This window comes from Paroedura picta, chromosome 7 (genome assembly GCF_049243985.1).
Source record: "Paroedura picta isolate Pp20150507F chromosome 7, Ppicta_v3.0, whole genome shotgun sequence".
Lineage (NCBI taxonomy): Eukaryota > Metazoa > Chordata > Lepidosauria > Squamata > Gekkonidae > Paroedura > Paroedura picta.
In genome coordinates this window covers 50,652,642-50,676,069 of record NC_135375.1, presented here as the reverse complement: position 1 = coordinate 50,676,069, position 23,428 = coordinate 50,652,642, and the positions used below count along the sequence as shown (strand labels likewise).

Genomic DNA, 23,428 nt, shown 5'->3' with positions numbered 1-23,428 from the left:
AAGAAAGCAGGTTTCTTCAAAAGCTGCTTCCAAAAGCTTTGCCAAACTGATACAAGCAGTTTTGTAAGAAATTCCACTAACAGCCAGTTACTAAAAGAGGTCTGTCTGAAATGACAGAAAAAATGTATTAGCAACCAGTTACAAAATGGAATACAAAGGCAGTTTGAAAATGGCCAATGTATTACATAGTCTAATAAACAGACAAAAGCTTTTATAAAGGAGTTAGCTGGGCCATCTTCCATTCATTCTATCAGGGTTACAACAGAGTGTCTGAACAAGCACTATTAAAGGGAGTACGGAATGCCCAGCAGCAGTGCTTGGTAGATGTAATTGAATGCCTTTAATGACTCACATGAACTGGGATTGTCATATTACACATGAATAAGCAAGTTGAAGCTTGGAGGGTCTGTGTGTTTGAACTAGTTTAATCAGAACAAAGTTGTGTCTGTTATATACCTGAAAGTCATAAAACGATGCGATGACAATCCATTCTTCTGTATCTGCTATAGTAGGTCAGCGGAAGGTGCCAGCTAAACAGGCAGTGACGTTCCCAAAGTGGACATGGGAAGAAAAAGGAAGATTATGTCAGGTTTTTAGTGTTGTGGTATGATAGGTATTTTGATGATTGGCGTAACAGTGAATGGAAAGTTTTGAACCTAGTTAATGATTTCTTACATACAAGCCCAGAGTGTTTTGCCCTAAGTTTGACCTAGTTCATCATCTCTGTATGGTTCTTTTAACAAAGTTAGGGGGATTTGTTTGTCTTAAAGAATATTATTGATGAAGGAGTAGAAGTGGAACTACAGTTCATTTTCTGTTTGGCTGTACCACATGGTTTAAAATGCCCAGATTTTGGCTACATTTAAAGAAACCACACTGTACATTTATGTACCTTCTGCATATGCAACCGTTTTCTTTTCTAATGAGGTCCATATCTCACACATTAGATGTGACTGGTTGTGATGTGGTATCAAGTAGTTTGGTGCTCACTGATGTGGTGGTTGAGCTTTCCACACTGAGAATATGGACATTTCTTATGGGGCCTATTTTGTTAGGGTCTTGAGTGGGGACAGAAAGTTGGGGCTACTAGATATCTCTAAGAATCTGCCAGGATGACTGCCTGCCCTTATGAGAACATTGAACCTCCAAGGGGGTAAGATTTTAACTAATTGCCTGTCTACTTTTGTACATGTTTCCTTCTGGAAGATTTGCTTGACATATTTGGTTAGGTAGATTTGTATGTTTCAGTCCCCGCTTCTGCCAGTTTCTTGGGGTATTTTTGGTTTCATACTTGATGTATTATTTAGTGCAGAGTATACACCAGTATTTTCATAAGTACAGGTATTGTGAACATGAAGATTATTTCATGCTGTGACTGAGCACTGTGGAATTGCTGTTTAGGACACTAATATTAAAAAGGACAGAAACAAACTGCTCCTGTGCATGCTGGGGAGAAATCCTATGTGTAATGGTTAGAGTGGGCTCTTCAAGGTGGTGGCTGGGGACACCATAGCACCTACTAACACCTTTTCTAGTGCCCACCACATATTTTAGAATGGCAGTGTAGCCAGTGGGGTTCCTGCCTGGTAGGGCTTCTGGTTGCCCCATTGCAGATCTGATTGGCTATGCAGACAGCTGCCATTATTGTGTTGGTATTATTGTGCCTCTGATTTCTCTTTCCCAGTATATTTTTAATATTTACTCCACTTGGGCTTCCTCTGCAGTTGTCTCTGCTTCATGTGATGGCCATTTTGTGATTGTGTTAAAAACTTTGTGTCAGAATTGCAAAGGTGTCTACAGGCTCAAAAAGGTTGGGGACTCCTGGGCTAGAGTGTCAGACTAAGAATCATCTTTATTTAATCCTGCGGGGCGGATTAAATAAAAGGGTAAGGGCTGTTGGGGAGGAGTTAGAGCGGGCTCTGTCTGGGATAAAAACTCGGAAGCCCAATCAGGAGCCGCAAAGTGGCTCCTGATTGGGCCCTCCAAGTGTCCATCCTGGGCCAAGCTTCGCGTGGCTCCCCATTGGCAGCTTGGCCCGGCCTCGCCACAGCCGCCAGGGGACTCACCGCACAGACAGAACAGACCTTTGACCTGGTGAGTCCTCCTGCCGATTGATCCTCCCCGTTGAGAAAGGAGTCGAAGACGCAGTGTCCCTGTTCCTTTCCAGCCCCCCCTACCCCCAACTAACCACCCCTAGCTTCTTACACGCTGATGCTGCTTCCCCCCCCAAAGGCACCCGCCCACCACCAACTACCCCCTCGATCCCCCCGGCCGCCTCTCAAACCTGCCTCGCTTGGACAGATGGTAAGCTGTCCCACCTCGCCGCCTCCTCCAGGCCTGCCCACCGCCCTTTCCCCTGCCCCAGAACAGCCTTGCCACCTCACCGCCACACCAACGCTGTTCCTGGGGCCGGGAGAATGCCCACCGTTGCCCGCTTCTGCCTCCATGCCTGGCCGCCTTCTCCCCACCCCCAGAACAGGGTCCCCGGCCCCAGATCGCCGCTGCCTGCCTCTGCCGTGCCAGGCCCCGGGAAGCTTTCGCCCTGCGAAGGCTTCCCTGGGCTGCGCTCCCTAGCGCCCATTTTATCACCGATTAAAATGGGCTTTAGTTCTAGTAGAATAATAGAGTTGGAATAATAGAGTTGGAAGGGGCCTCCTGGGTCATCTAATCCAACCCCCTGCACTATGCAGGACACTCACAACCCTATCGCTCAGCCACTGTAACTTGCCATCCCCTTGAATCTTCACAGAATCAGCCTCTCCGCCAGTGATAGTTGCAAGTGTTGACATGCCCATCTTGTTTACAGAACAGAAAATAATGGACACGTGATGTACCTCACTGCTGCCTCTGTCTGATTACTAAAAGGAGATATATATAAAGCAGCATTATGCTGGCAGGAGCCCATGGTAATTGTAGTCCATGGACATCTGGAGAGCTAGAGTCTTGCCACTGCTGATATAAAGCATGAGAGTGTGATGTTGGGTTTTTTTTTTGGGGGGGGTGACTTTTGACTGGCACAGGTCAGAATTCTAGTTCTTGGGATGTTTTGTAGAGGGTTGTCAATTAAGGAAGCTTTAACTTTGAACAATGAAATTTTATATACAGGATCTTCAATATTAGCACAGAATAAAATCCCAGTAAAATAAATTATCCTTTCCTGGTGGCAAAAGTATCCTCCCTCCCTCCACAACTTCCCACAATCCCCTGCCTCAGGGGATAGATGGTTCACAATTTCACACTATCAGCCTAACCTAACAAACAGGGTCATTGTGAGGATAAAATGCAGATGAGAACAATTTAAGCCATTTTGAGTCCCCATTAGGGAGAAAAGCAGTGTATAAGTGACAGAAATAAAATACATATTTGCTTGGGAACCTGTGTCTTGATACATTATTGCTGGGTATAGGAAGTTGCTGTAAATTTGTTTTGAATGGCTGCTAGATGGAGAGATCTACCTCTTTTCTTATATTTTTTTGATTTATAAACAGTGTTGTTCCACTTGTCAAATAACGATTAATATAAGCAATAATAACTCTTTGTCATCGTCAAAATAATCAGAACTGTCATGAACAAGTTGACAACCTTTGGGCTCTGAAAAAAAATTATGAAAAAATTATAAATACAGTCTATGAAAACTATATTTTGTCATTGTAGACTTTGCAGCTACCATTTCCATACAAAGCATGCTAACTTTTAAATTCTATGTTAACTTAAGAACAAGGAAGAAATAGATTATTGTGAATGTTTCATATTACAAAGCATAGGCTTCTGCTTTTTCTTAAAACTATTCAGTTTGGGCTGCAATCTTATCAGACCTACCTGACAGTAATCCCCACTTGGAATCCTCACTTATTTGTGAGTAAACACAGATAGGATGGCATCCTGACATGTAGATCAAGTCCATTTTTGTGAAAATTATTTTTAAAAACTATTTTTTAAAAATAGTCACAAAATCAATACTGGCATTGGTGAAATACCTGAGAGTTCAAAGTACCCATGTTCATCCAAATCTAGAGAACATATTAATCAGGTCTTTATCCATGGCAAGAACACTTGAAAACATCCAGCATACACTGCAGTGTCTTGAGAATAACAATTTTCTGATCAGTGTACACAAGTGCAATCTATTCAGATTCTGTCACATCTGGAAAACATCATAAAGGTAAAGGTATCCCCCATGCAAGCACCAAGTCATGTCTGACCCTTGGGGTGACGCCCTCTAGCGTTTTCATGGCAGACTCAATACGGGGTGGTTTGCCTTCCCCAGAAAAACATCATAGAATACATAAAGGATTCCTGCCTCTAGAGAAGGTTTCAAATTTACAAACTATGATTGGGACTGACTCAGCCAATACCAGTTGGACAAGGAGGAGCGGAGATCAAACTTTTGCATCTTCTAGGCAATCTGCCAGAGATTCAGAACTTCCTAGGTGTATATATTTGCATCACCTTAGAATGTCCAACTTTATAAATTCTCCAGGACAGATTGATGTGCTTAAGATTCCTTGGTCCACAGGCCTCATCTCCATTCCTGACTATTCTAACAGTGAAAAAGAAATTCAAGTTGAAGAAGGCAAAATTGATCTGTATCACCCCTCATTGGTCAAGGGATTCATGGTTCTGCAACCTGATGTATCTGTTGACAAAGTGCCTCTGGAGGATTGCAGTTTCAACAAGCCTACTATTACTCGTTCTGGTTATCTATCTAGTCCCTACATGGCTTCACCTAGTAACTGAGTAACAAACACACTTGAATTATGGATCCACATGGCAAGTCACAGAAATCACGATGGCTTCACAGAAGCATTATATGGTTCATATACATAAGTGCACTTGAAAGCCCTACTGTCAGAAGGGAATCATGGCTTAGCAGGCTATCGTAACACAGATACTACCATTTCTCCAAATAACATATCTCAGGGTTTAAGACTAAGGTGACCATGTGTTCTGAATCCAGCGGAACACTCACGCCTTTAGAAGAATTGTCCCACGTCCCAGCACGATACTAAAAAGTCCTGCTAGGCTGGTGGCCAGCTGGCGGAGTCTATGTGGAGCAGGAGCCTTCCTGCTGGGAAAAGGGGGCGAAACAGCGGAAAGTTACCTCAGAGCCTCCTGCCACTCCTGGGGCCGGTGGCTCCTCCCCCTTCCCTTCTCCTTCCTCCCCCTTCCCTTCTCCTTCCTCCCCCTCTCCCTCGCCTGGCCCCTGCAGATGCTTCCTTTGCCACACACGAAACAAGCTGGCCCACACCAGGCTGCCCAAAGTGATGGGCCACCACGTAGCCACGTGTCCCCCAGCGTGCGCGTGTATCCTTTTCCTTTTTTTTTACAGACCCAGGAAAGGGGGGGGCATGCATGGACAAGCGAGGCCAGGTAGGCAGGCTGCCAGTCTCCCGAGCAAGGCCCTAGCGGACTTCTGCAGGCAAGGCGGGGCAGGTGGAGCGCCACGTCCGGTAGCAGCTGGCAGGCCTGGCATGTGGCGTGGGGCGGCCCCCACTGAGCTCGCCGGCCCTGGGCTCGGAGCTCCACCACCTGGCCGCCAGGGCCTCTGCCTGCCTCTGTGTTGCCCAGTACGCCTGCGACTCCGACGCCACTAACAGCACCTCCCTGCCCACCTCCTCTGACAGCGACAGCCCCCCTGCCACCCCCGATGATGACGCCCCGCCGAGCCCCACTGCCCCCGCCCCGTGGCACCATCTAGCAGAATGCCAGTGGGCCATATCAAGAAAAACAAGAACAACTTTAGACTGGTAAGAAGAGTATGGGATCAAATTTCGAAACCATAGTTTACCTCTGATCATCATTACCCAAAGATTGGCAATTACGGGTAACTTCACAACTTTTGATTTTCATTGTTGACTGCAGGATTTCTATAAGCTTGAATAAAAACTAAACAGTTCCTTCAGTTACTCCCTTTTTTATCTTGTTATATCAGGCTCACCCATGAGGACTTCAAATGAAATAAAGCAAAGTAACAACTTCTATTAAAAGCAGTTAGAAGGCTTGAGTGGTGATTTCAGAACTCCAGGCCTCACCTGGAGGTTGGCAACCTCCCCGGTCAACGGTGTCCCTCTTTACCAATCTTAAAATCTGGTCACCTTATTTAAGACCCAAAGTATTTGTGAACAAGTAGCTGGCTTGGCTTCTGTTCTCCCTCAGGTCAATAGTTTATCTGCCTCCAAGCATCATCATATCAAGTGTTCTTCCACAGGTCAGCTATTTCATACCCTCCTACAGCCTACCATTTTCCTTCCTGGCATTTCCATTTAGGCCCCCAGGCACTGACAAGACTTCCCTTTGAACCTTTGCCTCAAACTTTGCTGAAATTCCTCAAGGTTCTATTTTTAGTGGCTGACACATCAACAAGACGTGTTTTAGATCTGGGAGTTCTCTCTGGAAATCTATGGTTGTGTCAAAAGGATAAGGTAGTCCTTTGATTAGATCCAGCCTTCATCCTTGCTCTAGGTCCCAGAAATTGATGTGACTTTTTAGAAATGTGGAACACATCTACTGGTGTGGTCCCTGTAACGGAAATGATAATGGACGTGATGTCCGTTGTCCCACTTCAGGCAGTGCACCAGTAGATGGTAGGTGGTGCCAGAGCACTGAGGCCCAGCACTGAGTCTTATATGTTGTTCTGGTGCCGCCACCAGTCTTCCAAGGCTGGTTCTACCCTCCGGAAAGTAGGAACAGCCTCAGAAAGACGCTTTTCTTTACCAGAAGGAGTCTCAAAGCAGTTTATTATTGCTTTCCCTTCCTCTCCCCACAATACCCTGTGACACCCTGTGAAGTAGGTGAGAACAGCATAATCAGGTCTGTTACAAGCTCAATGTCACCCCAACTGATGGCATGTAGAGGAGCCAGGAATCTGGCTTGCCAGATTTAACCACTACACCAAGCTGGTTCCATGTGTCTCATGCTATCAGAAGGCCTCACTGCTTGTGTTGTTAGGAGTTCTCCTTCCTGTGCTGCCTTCAGTAATGATGCTTCGGTGGCAGATATCTGCAAAGCAGCAAACTTGAGCCTCACTGAAAGGTCTTGGTGTATACTTCTTGTAAGACTGAGACAGAAGCCTACAATAAACTTCCTATCTCTCTAATATTATGGGAAGTCTCCATTTATCCAACCGATGTCCTCTGAATAGAAGGAACTTCCAACTATCTGTGTATTGGAGCTCTGAATTGTGTTTTGTGTATGTTAGTCTAGGTTTACAGAACATGGGATGGAGCTGGATTTTTTTTCCGCATAACTTCCTAGCAGGCTTTTCTATAGTAACTACTGCTTGATTTTAAGTTGATGATATACTTGCAAGAGAAAAGCTATGGCGTTTCTTGTAAATGCATAGCTATATATATATATATATATATATATATATATATATAGATAGATAGATAGATAGATAGATAGATAGATAGATAGATATATAGATAGATAGATAGATAGATAGATAGATAGATAGATAGATAGATAGATAGATAGATAGATAGATAGATAGATAGATAGATAGATAGATAGATAGATAGATGAAATGTATGTTTTAATAATATATATATATTGGTGAAATGTATGTTTTAATAATATGCCACTACAAAATGACATCTATTAATATTCTTACAGTACTGGCTGGATCCTGCAAAGACTCTTACAGAACATAAGGAACTCATAAACAGTATGTATCTTGTCCTTTATAGACAATATAGATGGACAGGTGCATAAAGCACAACATATGCAAAGCAGTCATCCTTGAGTGTGAAAGTTGAGAAATGAAACTGGGGAAGGGGGAATTAAGAGGGGAAAACAAGTTTCCTATAGAATTATTTTCTTTTGGAAAAAATAATACATTTTGAAAAGCGCCTGTACAATATTTTGCTCTTTTTCATTTAATAAATGAAAAGGCAACAGGGGAGGTAGAATTCTCCAGCTTCAGAACACCAATAAAGGCCCTCCAAAGCTTAACAGACACTTTAGGATCAGAAAGCCATATACATGCTCAGCTTTGTAACCTCTTGTCTGTTGGCTGTTTGCAGTTACATAGAGAGGCAGAGAACTTGTTGAAAGCCAGCAGAGCACATTCCATCTTGATTCTGAAGTCCTCTTCCCTGCTGGAGTTCGGATGTTAGGTAGACTGGGCTCTAAGCAACTCTGTCTCTTTTCATGCTGAGCAGAGGGGCTTAACTACTTGTGCCTTGGCTAAATGAGGACCCACATTTTATGCCCTTCTGATTGTGAACTTCTCTCCCATTATGAGGTTTGAATGTTAGGTGGATTCAGTGCTCACGGCCATGCAACAGAGGTCAGGTCAGATGACAGCCCTGCATGACCAGTACTCCAGGGCAGTGGTCCACAACCTGCGGGCCACGGCCCGGTGCAGGGCCGCAAAGGCCAGGGCGCCGGGCCGCGGTTCCCTCTCCCCCCCCCCGCAGTAAAAAACTTCCCAGGCCGCAAGCTTGCGGCCCGGGAAGCTTCTTATTGCGGGGGGGGAAGGGAATCAGGGCCGCGCCCACACATTGCGCATGCACGGCCAGGCAGCGCATGCGCCATGCGCGAAAGTGCCGCACATGTCGCATGCACGATGTGCGGCCGTGCATGGCGCATGCATGGACGAGGCAGTTGCCCTGCCGGTCCCCAGCCTAAAAAAGGTTGGGGACCACTGCTCCAGGGGATTGATGTCAGCAGTCTCAGAGGACTTGGCAAGGCACTCTCTCACCGTCACCTCTGTCAAATCTTCCACGATTGCATGCCTGGCATCCCTGCTGCTGCTGACTTCCTGGTTTACTAGAGACAACCTAAAGTGGGGCTTCTTCCTGGTTGGGCTCTTTGAGCAGAGGGTCTGAGTTGCAGCTCCTCTTCCACTACAGCCTTTTCCAGCCACTGTTCCCTCTGACCATTTCTGTTGGCTTGTTGCCTCCACCCTTCTTTGAAGAATGAACACATCCACTGAAAAGACTCTGCATTCAGGAAAACAATGCTACTTTTCTATCTGGGATCACAGATGTTATCCATCTTGCCCTCCCCTTTATTGCTGAGAGAATGCAACCTGGTGGTGATGCCTACATGGAACCTCTCTTCCCGCAGGAGAAAAGCCTGTTCCAGTGCAGAGGCCAGAGCCCTGTCCAGTCTTCAAATCAGGGTGACTTGTCTCAGGCTGCCCATATGGGTGCAGTGCTCATCAGTGGTGTCCTGAAAGGACTTGAGAACATGCAGCATTTTTCAGAGGGTCAGCCAATCATTGGAGCTGATGTTGAGCTCCTCTTTCCCATGCAGGGTGGTCATGGAGGAAATGACATCCTGTGTGGTACTCTTCTGCTCCACCAAATGCACCATCATGGTGTAGATGGAGTTCTTCATCCCTCTCCCCTGCCCTTGAGGTGCACATACTTAATCTACGACAGCATGTTGGTGCTGACATCTGTGACCATGTACCCATGGACAATGTTATCTCTACCTACCCACTCCCTCAGATTTCTCTGCATCACACAGTGGTCATCCATCTTCCCCAAAGGCTGCTCCAAAGGTCTACTGTTAAGTGCATCATTCTCCCCTGCACTCTGGAGGGTTCAGCCTTGAGCACTACCACTGCCGCCAGTGAAAGGCTACATCTTCCATGATGGCGAAACGTTGGTCATTCACGTTCACGAAACGTTCAGTCATCTCACCAACATCCACGTAGTCCACTTGACCTCATGGAGGGTGGCCTGGCTTGATAGTCTACCCACAGCAGCTTGAATGCAGAGACTTTTCCTCAGAGGGGCTTCTGCTTCTGGTGCAGGGCTGGGAGGGAGAGAAGCAACAAAGAATTGGTATATGGAAGGGGAAGATGCTTCCCTCCATCCTCTTAATTACCGGTGTCAGAGACCTTCTTTCTAGAGAATGTTAGCAATAGCTGGTGTCTCTGAGCAGCGTTAACTCTTTGCCTCACTGAAGAGCCCCAGAATAGATACGAGCAAGAGGCTCTGAGATCCTAAGATCCTAAGTGATCTGCCAAGACCAAGCTCCAGTGGCCTTGCAGGATGAGTTTTGTGCCCAGGGACAGAGGCTTATAGTATGCAGGAAGTGGAGGACTTCTTCCCCCAACAGCGAGCAACCTTTGTGCCCACTTTTATGCTTAGAGCACACAGAGGTGTTCACATTCAGGGAGGGTGGGAGAGCATAAATGTGGGAGACTTTGGGGGGTGGGGGCATAACTGGAACCCCAGAAATGTAATCCACCCCCAAATTGGAGAGATGGTAGAGAAGCCAGTCCTAGTATCCTATATGAAAGCAACCCTAGATGAACAGCTATTAGTTAAGAACATACTTGAAATAATTCCTGTGTTTTATTTTCATGTATAAAAATGTGTCAACCCTTCAATCCATAAGCACTTCCTTGGGCAAGACATTTTCATTATGCAAGACAGTTTGTACCAATAATAATTTTAAATGGAAAAAAGTCCACTATGGGGGCAGCAGCTTTGGAGAGCAATAACTCAGACCCTGTAGGTACAATCCTCACTAAACTTGAAGGGCAGATAGAAGAGTCAGCTGGTGATCTGCTGCAAGATTGATGACTCCAGCTTGAACAGGATCTGTTCTGTATACTCCTAAACCTGTATTTGCCACTTTCCCAGAAAGTACCATCTTGGGGGACCTTTTTGAGGGAGTTGTGACTCAGACCCTGGAAATCCAGTTGTCACCAAACATGGAGGACTAGTAGAGGCGAGTCAGCTGGAAATCCCCTGCAGGGTTGGTTTCTTTGGGGGTGTTCTATTGCATCACAGACTTCATGAACTGAATTGATTAATCAGAAAAAGGTTGTTATAGTCTGTAGTTCGTGAACCACATATGTTGCAAACCACATTTTCCCAGTTCATGCCCAACCTTAGTCCCGTTGAAACTGTCTTCAGTGGGGTTTGTGAAAATAGTGAAACTTCCAAGTAAATGTGTATGAGTTTGCTGTCTGTATATATAATGCACACAAAATTATATATACCTCAAATTAATTAATTTTCTTATTTCAAATAGCTGGTCCACCATATACCCTGTATTTTGGAGTTAAATTCTATGCAGAGGATCCTTGCAAGCTAAAGGAAGAAATAACAAGGTATAGTATAAATAATGTCTATTCATTATGGATAGGAAACTGCAGGTACTTTTTTAAAGAAGTAAAATTTGTGGATGCTCTTATTTTTAAAGAGAACATAAGCAAGCAATTTAAAACTGTGGGTTTCATAGCTTTTTAGGCCTGTTATGAAATCTGTGAGTTTTTTTTTAATTAGTGGGGAAATCACTGTTATGGTTGTGAATAATTTGGTTCATTCAGTATTTTGTCACGATGGAATTTCTGAATAGAGTAAAAATGAACACTGTTGGGTAACAACTCTAACATAGTTATAAGGAATATTTTTATTTATTTATGCTTGGATTTATATCCTACCTTTCATGACTGTTGTCGCCTTGAGGCAGCTAACAATTAAAACCATAACAGTATCCCGTAAAACCCCAATTAAAACAGCAATACGGTACATGTAATATAATAACCCACAAGATAGTAGAAAACCAGTTCTACTGAGTCCAGCAAGATTTAATTCAGATCTAGTCTTTAATATATTTCTAGGATACTTGGCTTGCGTGGGACCCCTGATCAAAGCTTATCCTAACCATTGGTGGCTCTAATATTTGTGAAAAACCCCTTCAGGTGGAGCGCTGTCCGAGACACATCCAGGTGTCTGGCCTGCGCTTCTGCCTGTACCCCTAGAGCACTCGCCTCCAGAAGCTGGCTGCGAGGCGCTCAGCCAGCCTCATGGCCAGACGTTGCCTGGCTGCTGAGAAAGGCGCTCCTGAGGTGCTTGGCCTCCGCTGCATATCAACCCAGCTGTGCTGGCCCAACTGGTCGTGGCACCATTGGCCCAGCTGCCGGCAGGGCTACTTCCTCAGCTGCCATCCACCAGGCCAACTGGCTGTGGTGCTGTTGTCCTGGCCGACAGCATGAGGACCAGATTGACTACTGCGCACCAGCCAGCTGTCAGCCCAGTCGCGCGCTAGTGCCCGTTGCATTCCTGGATACAACGGGCTTTCAGACTAGTACCTTGAATAAAACTTCATAGGACTTTAAGGTGCCACTGGATCCAGAATATGTTCTGGATGTGCATTTATTTTCAAAATCAAATGACCCATCCAAAATATAATAAAGTTCCTCAGTTTGGCCATAATGCACAATTCTGTCAGTGGGTTTAACAACTTCCTCCTGGGCAGATGCCCTCCCCTTTGAAAACAGAAACCCAACAATGTCTTTTCCTCAAAGCAAAAAACTGTCCTGTGTTTTCTGATTCTCCATTATACCAATGTGAGAAATTTAAAAAATATAATCCAATTTGATGATTTCAGGTTTTTGCTGTGGGATTACCTGCCTCTCTGAAGCTAATGTAATTGTGCTTCTTTTGGATAAAATATGATGATAATAATTATGTTTATTTCCCACCCTATCTTGTAAGACTCAGGGCAGATTACAGTGGAGGTAAAAACATAAAATTGTAGTACAAAAACGGAGGTTAATGATAAATTAAATTATAAGCATTAAAACAAGAATTAGAACTACTAAAATGTTAGTCCATTTGGATGTTTATCATTATCTAGTAATTTTATTTTCTGCATTTGTTTTTAGGTACCAGATATTTTTACAGGTGAAACAAGATCTCTTGCAAGGCCGCTTGCCTTGTCCTTTCAACATTGCTGCTCAGCTGGGAGCTTATGCAATACAATGTATGTGCTTCTGTTCAAATGATATTGCACTTCTATTGTCAGTTCTTTCTGCAATACTTTTTTAAAAGGCGGAAGTTTATTATACATGCTTCAAGCCAATGATGTATGTGTGATGGAATGATGCAGATTGCCACAGATAGAATGTCCCTTCCGGGGATTTCTCCCTTCCTGCACACCTCCTCCTTTCCGCCTGCTCCCTTCAGGCCTGGAGCAGGCAAGGGCTTGGTTCTAGGGGTTCACTAGAGAGGGCCCAAAACACTCTACCTGCCCCCAGGCAGTTTTGCTTCAGTCAGGGTGTGTCCTGGTATATGGCCAAATTTGACATGAGAAGAACCCAGGCAGACTGAACTGGTTTATTAAATGTAGTAAAGTAGTAAAGTAATGAAAATACAGACCAAACTCACAAAAAAGAAGCAGCTGGAAATCAACAAAGCTTCCTGATATGATTAACTTACTTAGCCTCTATTCTGTTTCAGTATGTGATTCACAGAGGCCTAATTTATCCTGCCATGGGACAAGGAATCAGCTCTCAGCTAGAGGTCTTTCACATCTCCTGCTTTCAATTGATGATGCCAGGGACTGAAGTGGGGAGGCTCTTCCAGTAAGCCCTGGACCCTCCCCTGTCTAAGAGCAACCTCACTGCTGCTCAGTGAGGACACCTTCCTTCTCTGGGCAGGACCTTATATGCTGTCTGTTGGAGCTCTACCCATTTAACAGACATAGATGTCTGATTTCCCTCTATTTTCCATAGTCCAATCATAAATTTGGAAGGTGCTTTGGAAATGCAGGCCTATCGTAGAAGAAAGGTTTTCTTGAGGCCTACAGGTTTCTTCTTTTCTCAGCCTTAGACCCAGAATCATGACAGTCACTTTACTTCCAAAGGGAGGAACACCCTGAACTGTGTAACTCACACAGAAACATGGGGTGTATGTTCTAATGCAACTGATGATTCTTCTTCTGATACAATTTCATGGATAATTATGCCTCACCTATGAAAAAATTTTGGAGCCTTGAGCTGAGCTTATATGTAGTGCAGAGAAGACAATTTTAGATCATTTGTTACCAACCACTTCATTGTGAGTGCAGTAATTCTACGAAAGTCATGAGAATCCTGTAATTTATTTTAGTGGGTCTAAACTACCTAGAGTAGCGGTCCCCAACCTTCTTGTAGTCGGGGACCGCCTCCGAGGGTGGGAGAGAGCTGGCGGCCCGGCCACAGCAGCTGCACGTAAACGCGCACGCGCAGTTGCCGCACATGCACGTTTTTGCCGCTAGGTGGCACTAACACGCATGCGCAGAACAGCCGCACGTGCGCGTTTTCGCCAGCAGGGGGCGCAACACACATGCACGGTGGCTCCGCGCGTGCGCGTTTGCGTCGCTGGCCTCTTCCCCCCTCTCGCTGCGGGGGGGGGAAGGCAGGCGCGGCCGCTGGCGGCCCGGTACCATGGCCTTAACAGCCCGGTACCGGCCCGCCGACCGGGGGTTGAAGACCCCTGACCTAGAGTACTCAGCCTCCCCATTTCTGGTCTTCCAGGTTTATATTAATTTAGTTGTGTTATATTTAGTTCTGATGCTTGTGCTGGGAAAGAGGCTTGTGTTAATTACACCCAAAAAGTGTTTTTTTTTTGTATATTCTGTATAGCTGAGCTTGGAGATTATGACCCATACAAGCACATTGCTGGCTATGTATCAGAATACCGCTTTGTTCCAGACCAGAAAGAAGAATTAGAAGATGCTATAGAACGGATGCACAAAACTCTGATGTAAGTATTGGTTGCTTGTATTAGCTAACCCTGCACTAAAAAGTTCAAGGGAAAAAGTGCACTGCTGTGAATAAAGAAGATTTTTATTTTAAATCTGTACAGCTTATACATAGTCTATTTAAGCTTATCTATACTACCTACTGAACCTGGTTCAATAAGACTGTTTCTGCTGTTACATTTTTGACCCTCTTTTCTTGCATACTTGGAGACTGTGTCATGTGTGTTGCTAGGAAGTACATATATTTGTCCAAAGTGACATTTATTCATTGTCCCAAATGATGTTCATGCATACCAGGAGAGCATGGGTTACCTTTAAAATTTCAAGCAATATAACATATATAAAGGGCTATACTTATTGCCTTGAAATTATAATTCAATGGGGAATTACTAGGGATCTCAAATAGAAATCAACAAGTTCTTATATTCCAATTCCCAGCCTTTTTCAGGGCATGACAAAGTGGCATAAAGCCAATATCAGCTTATAGTGTAGATAGATAGTTTCTTTCTCTGGAATATGATTTAATACCCGACTCTTCTGCTATACTTTATAGTAACTATTTACATTGCAATATAACAATATTTAGCTTCCATCCAGAGGATAAGTACAGAAACGCACCATCTACTGAAAGAGAGATAAAGAGTTACAGCAATAAGAGCATATTTTACAGAAGTAAGCAGTGTTCATTATTTGTAAGATTCAGCTTATCAGTCAACATAGTTGTTTAACAGAATTTTCTCTGTCAATCAAAAAGGTGAAGGAAAAGGTAAAGCCTGTTTCAGAAATGAGGTGATTGTGGATTAAGGAGTCATTTACTTATTTTATTCATTTTTATTTTTCCACTCACGAGGAGTCTTTGATAAGAAGATTGCAGGCTTGAATGCCGTATCCAAGCTGGAAAACTATAGCCATTTCAAGAAATTTAGAGGTGGTCAAAAAAACTGTGGCAATATAGTTGAAAGGGCAATGTGCAATTATGTTTTTTTATAATTACTGGTTTGCTTTTGGACACAATTCAAAATGCTGTTTTACTTTTTTTTAACTCTCCATGAACTAACCCTGGGGTATCTGAATGATAGTTTTCTCCTATGTGATTCTACCAATCTACAAAGATATTTTGAGGTCCTTCCACCTTGAGATTGAAGTGGTGATAAGGTGAAGTGTTTGCCTTTGTGGTGGCATCATGATCTTGAAAGAATGGCCCTTCCCTTCCTTTTCCCTGGCAAGAAATACATCCATATACCCAGGGGATTTTATATTATTGCTGGGTGAGCCTGTTCTCAATATTTCTGTTTATCTTTATAATTATTATGTTAAATAGGGGCCAAGTTCCTGCTGAGGCAGAAATGAATTACTTAGGAGTAGCAAAGACACTTGAAATGTACGGTGTTGATCTTCATCCTGTCTATGTAAGTAATATTTTAAACGAAAAGCCTACATGAGTGTAATTATGTACCCTATTGCAGGCTGTTGCCCCATCAAGCAAGATTTCTTTTGTAGATACTGGCTTCAGATGCACATAAGAAGTTTCTACAGAATGTATCATTGAAGCTAAAGTGGCAATCCATATGTATAAGAATTTTGTCTGGCCTTTGATGTAGGGCCCGGGTGGGGTAAAATATTTCAAAATGAATAAGGCCCAGATAATCTCCACCTCCCAATCAAATATCATAGGTGTTGTTCTTTTTGTGAGAAAGCCTGCTTCTCTACTGGACTACACTGGTGCAGTAGAGATAGGAAACCATAGCAAGTTTCAGACAGGGATTTGAATCCCATGAATTTCTAAAACCAAGGGATATGTACATACACACCACATTCACCTGCTCACCCTCCCCCCACCCCGAGCATCTTCTTGCCTTCCCTCCCTCACACCAGTTGCTTGTGGGCCAGGTAACGAACCTGGATGGACTGGTTCTGGCCCCCAGGCCAACCCCTGCGGTGTCACCATAAGTCAGGCGTAACTTGACAGTACTTTACATACACATAGACACATTTTCAGTTCTTTCAGCAGCAGATATCTCATGCTATATTGCAAACAGGTTTTGAAATTCTGTTCAGTTTTAAAAGCAGTTTTCCTTTCAACATAAGAGACTTGGTATACCTAGTTGTGCAGTTCCTGGATGATAAAGATTCAGCTCACAAAATGTAAGGTAATCAAGCTATTTCATAACATTTTACTCTGCCTTTTCCCTCTTTAAGTGAGGCTTAAATCCATAGAAGCACATGCTTTGAAAGACAGTAGATTAAGGAGGCTTATGCTTGTTTTGTTCCAGTATAGTTGTCTTCAGTATGAAAATACAAACTCTTTCATACAAAGCCTACTCGTCTGGAACAAAACAATATGGATAACAGATCTGAGGGATTTATGCTAATTGTTGGAACAAGGGTTTTTACAGAGGATGTGTTCATACATGAACTATCAAAATACTTCAAGAATGTGAGTAAGGTCTTTAAAATGTGAAAGTAATAAAAATAAATAATTAGCTCAGTATTTGTGGGGGTTTATGCTGAGGTTATATGCATTTAAAAATGATTTCTGTTTGTAACATGTTTTCTTTTTTTTTGTATTTGAAATTTTAACTGATATCTTTCCATCACCAGCTTATTAATTAAAACTGTATGATTTGCAATTGTGCTTTTGACAAACAGAACCAAAAGCAGGCATTAAATTTAACAGAATCAAAATATTTTTATTTTCATGTAATGGCCTTACTCTTTAAAATGTTACAAATCTGTTAAAAACAAAAACTCTAAATCACAGACGTTTTCAAAACAAAACTGAGAGTTGAAGAAGAATGCCTCGATTTGATGAATCTAACATGATTCCTCCCTATTCTGGAATTTGTTACCTGTTATTATTTTTCCCTGTGTAGAAAGACAAATGCCAAAATTTGTTTTTAGGAAGTCACAGGACTTACTGTTTCTATGAACTGCCCACAGAGATCTTTTCTGCTCTGAAACGTGTTATTTACACAGTGTTCTTTTTGTAGAAGGAGATTGGCAATGGTATACAGTTTCTCTCTTCTGACAACTGTTCATGAGCATAATTGCTATGATACATCCATGCACTCCCATTTTCAAGAGCTTCCCCATTACTTTCATGGTTTGGTGGAAGACCACATATAGGATCCACATATGGGGTTAAATTATGTCAGCTTTCTTGCCAGAGTAGGCCTATCCCCCCCCCCCCCCTTACTTACTTCTTCCATCTCATAGGACTGTTGTGCATTCGGATCCTGTTTTTGTTTGTTGGTAAGAAGAAACCCCTCCTCCCTTGTTTACTGGTGGGGAAAAATACATGTTTCAACAGTAGGTTGGATCCCACAGAACTTATCAGTTTTCCCAATACCTTTTTGGAAAAGTGGAAACAAAACTAATTTCAAGTAATCTTTGCAATAAATCAGAGACTACTTTATGTAGTACAAGAATAAGTAAGAGGGAGATCTTTGGAGTGTAAATTAACTCTGTAAATAATATAAGTTTTACATTCATATTACAAATAAAACAAAGCAAGAACTGGTTAAGATTCATGAGATGAATGAGGGTCATATTATTTGTGATGCTGGAGTTCTTTGAGCTGGAGCTCTCAGTAATAATTTGGCCTAAAAATCTGAAGTATATGTGCATGAGAAAGAGAGATCTGATTAGGGGCTGTGGCACTGGTAGGTGGGAAAGGGTTCTTCCTCTCCCATGTAGTGTGGATAACCTGACTTCTTCCTGATCCGCAAAGAAGATAATTTCTGGCTGGTTGACATGGGAAGGGTGGAGGAGTTAAGCCCTCTTTTTCCATGCATATGCTTCACTCTCAAGAGAAGAAGTGATATGTTTGTATTCTTCTATGGCTTAATAATAGAAGAAACAATCCATCAAATAAAACTGTCATTTTTTTTACTGTCAGTATGAAAGCATTTACAACGTGTCTTATTTATGGAAACAATGTTGTAGCTTATTGAATTTCTTGAATTTGAATGTATGATGAATAAGTTTTGAAGATAGAAAGTGATGTCCTTTAAGTGCATGCATGCATTTACATGTATATTTTAAAAATTATTTTTCAGGGTGAGAACAAATCTGAATATTTTCTAGGATTAACTCCTGTTGGAGTGGTTGTCTATAAGAATAAGAAGCAAGTTGGAAAATATTTCTGGTAAGTCAAGTTTAATACACATCGCAACCTGAGCCTTATGGGAGGGCTATATAGAAATTCAAGAAAATAAACAAATAATGCATTATAAGCATTTATTGTATCTAGTTCTTTTTTCCTGCCAGCTGATGGTCACTTGTGCTGTTAGAAGAGAAGGAGATTTTTGCCTCCTCTTTCCATTGCAGAACCCCCATGTTGTACCCAGGGCTCTTACTGCAAACTTTGCTGTATTCCAGGAGCAATGTTTGGGGGAGGAGCTACAGTATGGGAGGGTAGAGGCAGGAAAGTTCCATTTTGGATGCAGAGTTGTGGTTCACTGGATATACCCCTACTTCTAGTTTTTATTGTAAATATAATAGATGATAGATAATATAATGTTATGAAATGAGCTGGAAGGAATAGTTTCCTCTAACCTAATGGTTTCTATATCAGAATTTTTCTTCTAATGGCTATCAGTTAGTGATAAACATACTTCCTTCAAAGTTTAATTAGGTGCCATCTTTAACAAGAAAGCATCTATATTACTTCTGATTGTTGGTCTAGTTTTGGTCTCAAAGATATGACCCTGAAGAATTTCTTTGATCCCAATGGTTTTCCAAGTATCATTAAGTTTTTGTGAAAGATAGTTGACCCACAGTTCCATGTTTTCTTGGATTAAATGGATAATTTATCTCTCAATACTGATGATCTTTTGGGCATAGTCCAAGCTATTGTCCCTGATTTTATGGATTGTACTTAAGAAGAGGTTTTTAAATGATTGAAACTTCTATTTTTGTCTACTCCTAATTTTGTAACATTTTACTATTACAGAAATTGCCTTGAAAGAGTTGGGATGGGGCATAAATATTTTAGATTTGCACTACATGATACTACTAATGTCTGTCGGTTCTTCCTAGCTAGATTTGTGTATACTTACTGTAAAGCCTTCATCCATTCCAAATGTTCTTTTTAAATGGTTTAATCTTTTTGCATATGTTCTCTTGTCCTAACATTTAGGCCTAGAATTACAAAGGTCCACTTCAAGGAAACTCAGTTTGAACTCAGAGTCTTAGGAAAAGATGTAAGTTTTTTTGGGGGGAGGGGTTATTTATAGTCTGAAAATTAAGTTTATTACATTTATTTGGTGTATTTTATCCTGCCCTTTTTCCAAGGAGCTCAGAGTAAATAATGCTTTACAGAATTCTGTGAGGTAGGTAAGGATAAACAGAGATTGGCACTAGGTATTAGTTATGAGAACAGACATCTGAACCTGAATTTAAATGTATCTAAATGGTAATGAGAGAAAGCTATCTTTATTTGAACAATGTTTCCATTTATATTTTCTCTATTTTTCCATGTAACTTTTGAGATAATAACAAGGAAAGTATTAAGGAAGAAATGTTATGGTTTTCTCCAGTAAATTGTTGTCTGCTAAGATTTATCCAAGGATTATCAGAGTCTTTGGACCAAACCTGATAACATATTGAAGATATATGCTTGGTCTTCCTTTAAAAAAAAATTCTATAACTATCAAGGAGGGGGGAGAGGAGATTGGATTGGACCCATGCTGCCAGAAGAGTGAGTTTAACTATTTCCCCCTCTGCCATTTTCCCAATGCAAATTCCCTTCCCCCAAAAGCTGATATTGCTATGATAAAGAAATTATGTATTCAATGGCCAGGGAGAAACTTGAGAAGCCTATAGGAAGAAGGTAAAGGGTGATGGGCATGTGAATTTTTCCCTAGAAGGAGGTTCTTAGGCACAGGCCAGGGAGGAAAGTGTTGACCAGCCCAGGAAGCACAGAGGGACTGAATCTAACAGGGAGGAGGAAGAACCAGATGATGCAACACTTCCCCCTCCCCTCAGAACATTCACAAAACAGCCAACTGCATGTGGAAAACAATTTGTTGCTTTTAGTACTTTGAATTCCTGCTTAGATAAAACTTCACATTATGATTACTTGAAGAACTGTACTACTTCTAGCTTTTCCTCCAGGAAAATTAAATTAAGAATGACAGACTATGAAAATGTCAATGCTGTTAAAAATCTATGATTGTCCAATCCTGGTTTATTCATAATAATAATAGGAAAAGACCAGTCATTCCACTTAGCAGCTTTAGAAATTAACTAAAGTCCTGCTTAGATATATTATAAAATGTAGGAATTGTTATGAGGAAACTTTAAGGTCAGTGATGCAATTAGCTGTTTAGCTTATGAGAAGCAAATCCTACAACACACACATCTGAGACTAGAGTACAGTATTACATTAATCCAGTTCCTGTTTAGTTGCATTGTTGGGTAAACCAGTGCCAGTGACTGACTTGCTCTTTGATACTGTGAGTGCATAAACTATATAATTAGAAAACTCACGAATATCAGCAACACTGGGCTATAATGACTTTAAACTCATCCAGAAAACATTGCCAGTCTCTATATCTCACAATGACCAAAGCGGAAGACTCTTTTCCTTTATGGGGATTGTCCTTTTACACAGGTTATATGGCTCTACAATCACTTGTAGACCTGTCTTCATTGTCTGTATATAAAAGAATATTACTACCATACCACCAAACAGCATATTGATGGACAGACAACATCACTTCTACATTCCAGTGAACAAGCCACTGTGAAAAGCTGCTGTCTTTTCAGCTTTCCAATGAACAGTGCATTACAATTAATGCAACTGGAAGAACTCCACAAAGACCCCCCTTTCCCGGGTCTGTAAAAAAAAAGGAAAAGGATACACACGCACGCTGGGGGACACGTGGCCATGTGGCGGCCAATCACCTTGGGCAGCCTGGTATGGGCCAGCTTGTTTCACGTGTGGCAAAGGAAGCATCTGCAGGGGCCAGGCGAGGGAGAGGGGGAGGGAGGAGAAGGGGAGTGGGAGGAGCCACCGGCCCCAGGAGTGGCAGGAGGCTCTGAGGTAACTGCCCGCTGTATCGCCCCCCTTTTCCCAGCAGGGAGGCTCCTGCTCCACGCAGACTCCGCCAGCTGGCCACCAGCCTAGCGGGACTTTTTAGTTCCAAACATTTGTCCTGTGCTTGAGATATCATTGACATTTTTTCCTCAATGGCACACATGGGTAGAAAGGTCTTGAGAGACACTGCCAGAACTTCTGTGGCTTTCTCTGTACTTGCGACTTGATCCTTGACTTTTAAATAAGATGGGGGAAATTTCAGAGAACAGCACAAACAATATGCTTGCTATATTTTTGAGAAATTGTGCTGATATTGAGCAGTCATGCAAGAGGACATTTTAAAGATGGCTTGAATCAAAGTCTGGAATAGTGAGTGCACATCATCCATGAGGGAAAAGATTATATTGGAAGTAGTGGTATAAAACAAGCAGTATTGAAATCCTGGTTTTTGTAAGTTACTTTTATCCTTACCTAAAGAGGGTATCTACAAAATGCCCATCTAAACGTAAGTTGCATCTTGGTAGATATTGTTCTTCTTGAAATATTTCCTCTGTGTTGTATTCCCTTTATGAATTGCTTTTGTCAAATGAAATAATTGCTTGTTTGGTTGAGAGATTAAGATTGGTTTTCTAAGGAGTTATAAGTATGCTTCTTTAGAGTTGAGAACAAATTATCATTAGGAATGAAAGAACAGAGATTTGTTTAGTTTGTTGTTTGTTGGTTTATTTTTGAAAATAGCTACTTGGCATACATCTTGTGGAAAATGAATCGCTCAAGGGTCGTAAAATTTTTCATTCCAAGAGAAGGACATGAGAAGTCAGTGAGAATCACGGGGCTTTGGCAAAATATTTAATACCTGCCTCTGTCTCATAGGTTAGGCACTTTCTCACTGTTTCAACGCTGAGCACTGCTAAACCTAAACAGTAAAGGTAGTAGAGTCATTACTGGGGCACAGTCCAAACTAAACATACTATATGTTTTACCACTACAAAGCTAAACCACCTGTGGAAAAAGCTGCTACTTGATGCATACTTATTTGTTCCTGGTGTTTAAAACAGTTGTCCAAAAGGTATAAGTGACATTTGAGTTATGCAAGTCATTGTGCAAATTTTAGCATTTCACAGCTCAAAGATCAGTGGCTCAGGGTGAAATTAGAACAAGACAGCAGGAGCTTTGTGACTGGATGTCTTCTGGTTGTACAGCAGAAGAAAATGTATAAAAGCCTACATGTTTCCTCCTAGTAGACTGATAACTCCTAGTAGACTCCTAGTAGACTGACAACAGGCCAATAACATGGGCCTTTCTGCACAAGGACCAATGTTGCCAATTGGTCCCACAAAGCAGAAATGCTATTTTTAAAAGTGCAATCTCGGCGTTACGCATACCTGCTTTTTTAGTGGAATTCAGTAGCGTTTCATTCGTTTCCCACAGGTTTCCGGTCCCGCAAAAATCGCTAGACAGGAAGCGATTTTTTCTGTGCTTTGTCCTGGCCCTGGCTGTCAATCAAACGTACAACCAATGGACGGTTGTTATCATGCCCCAGGAAAGCCCCTTTCCCTTTAAGAACAGGTTAAAAAAAAAACATGTTGCAACGAATATGCATTCCTTGCAACTGAGAGACCCATTTTGCTGGCAGCTGGCGTGTGAGCTAGCGATTCATCATTACCACACTCCCCCCAAGTGAAAAAAAAAATCCCCTCCCCCCTGAACGGGTGTGATTTTCGGCCGAAAATAAAGGGAACTTGCAAACAGGGCTGTGTTGTGCTTGGGGACTTAGGGGAGCTTTAAAGCACTTCTGTGGAGGGACTGTAGCCGGAGAAGCCTTGCTGGGTGAATGAAGGCTCGCTGGTTCATTTCTTTCTGCTCGCTCCGAGAAAAAAAAAATGGCGA

General features: G+C 42.3%; 1 protein-coding gene and 1 long non-coding RNA gene across 5 annotated transcripts in view; one reads left to right on the top strand and one right to left on the bottom strand.

Moving 5' to 3' along the window:
- The window catches only part of EPB41L4A (erythrocyte membrane protein band 4.1 like 4A), a 99,924-nt gene that overhangs the window by 42,981 nt on the left and 33,515 nt on the right, over window positions 1–23,428 (top strand). For 3 of the 4 annotated variants that reach the window (XM_077347776.1, XM_077347774.1, XM_077347777.1), the window contains 7 exons: window positions 7,615–7,666; window positions 10,999–11,077; window positions 12,638–12,735; window positions 14,351–14,498; window positions 15,818–15,905; window positions 18,555–18,643; window positions 19,637–19,700. In XM_077347776.1, coding sequence (XP_077203891.1) covers window positions 7,615–7,666; window positions 10,999–11,077; window positions 12,638–12,735; window positions 14,351–14,498; window positions 15,818–15,905; window positions 18,555–18,643; window positions 19,637–19,700 — 618 coding nt within the window. The remainder of the gene's footprint in view (window positions 1–7,614; window positions 7,667–10,998; window positions 11,078–12,637; window positions 12,736–14,350; window positions 14,499–15,817; window positions 15,906–18,554; window positions 18,644–19,636; window positions 19,701–23,428) is intronic. The other variant, XM_077347775.1, reaches the window with a different exon arrangement.
- The window catches only part of LOC143842495 (uncharacterized), a 55,507-nt gene continuing 40,604 nt past the window's right edge, over window positions 8,526–23,428 (bottom strand). The window contains exon 4 of the long non-coding RNA XR_013233145.1: window positions 8,526–9,768. This is a non-coding gene — a long non-coding RNA (uncharacterized LOC143842495). The remainder of the gene's footprint in view (window positions 9,769–23,428) is intronic.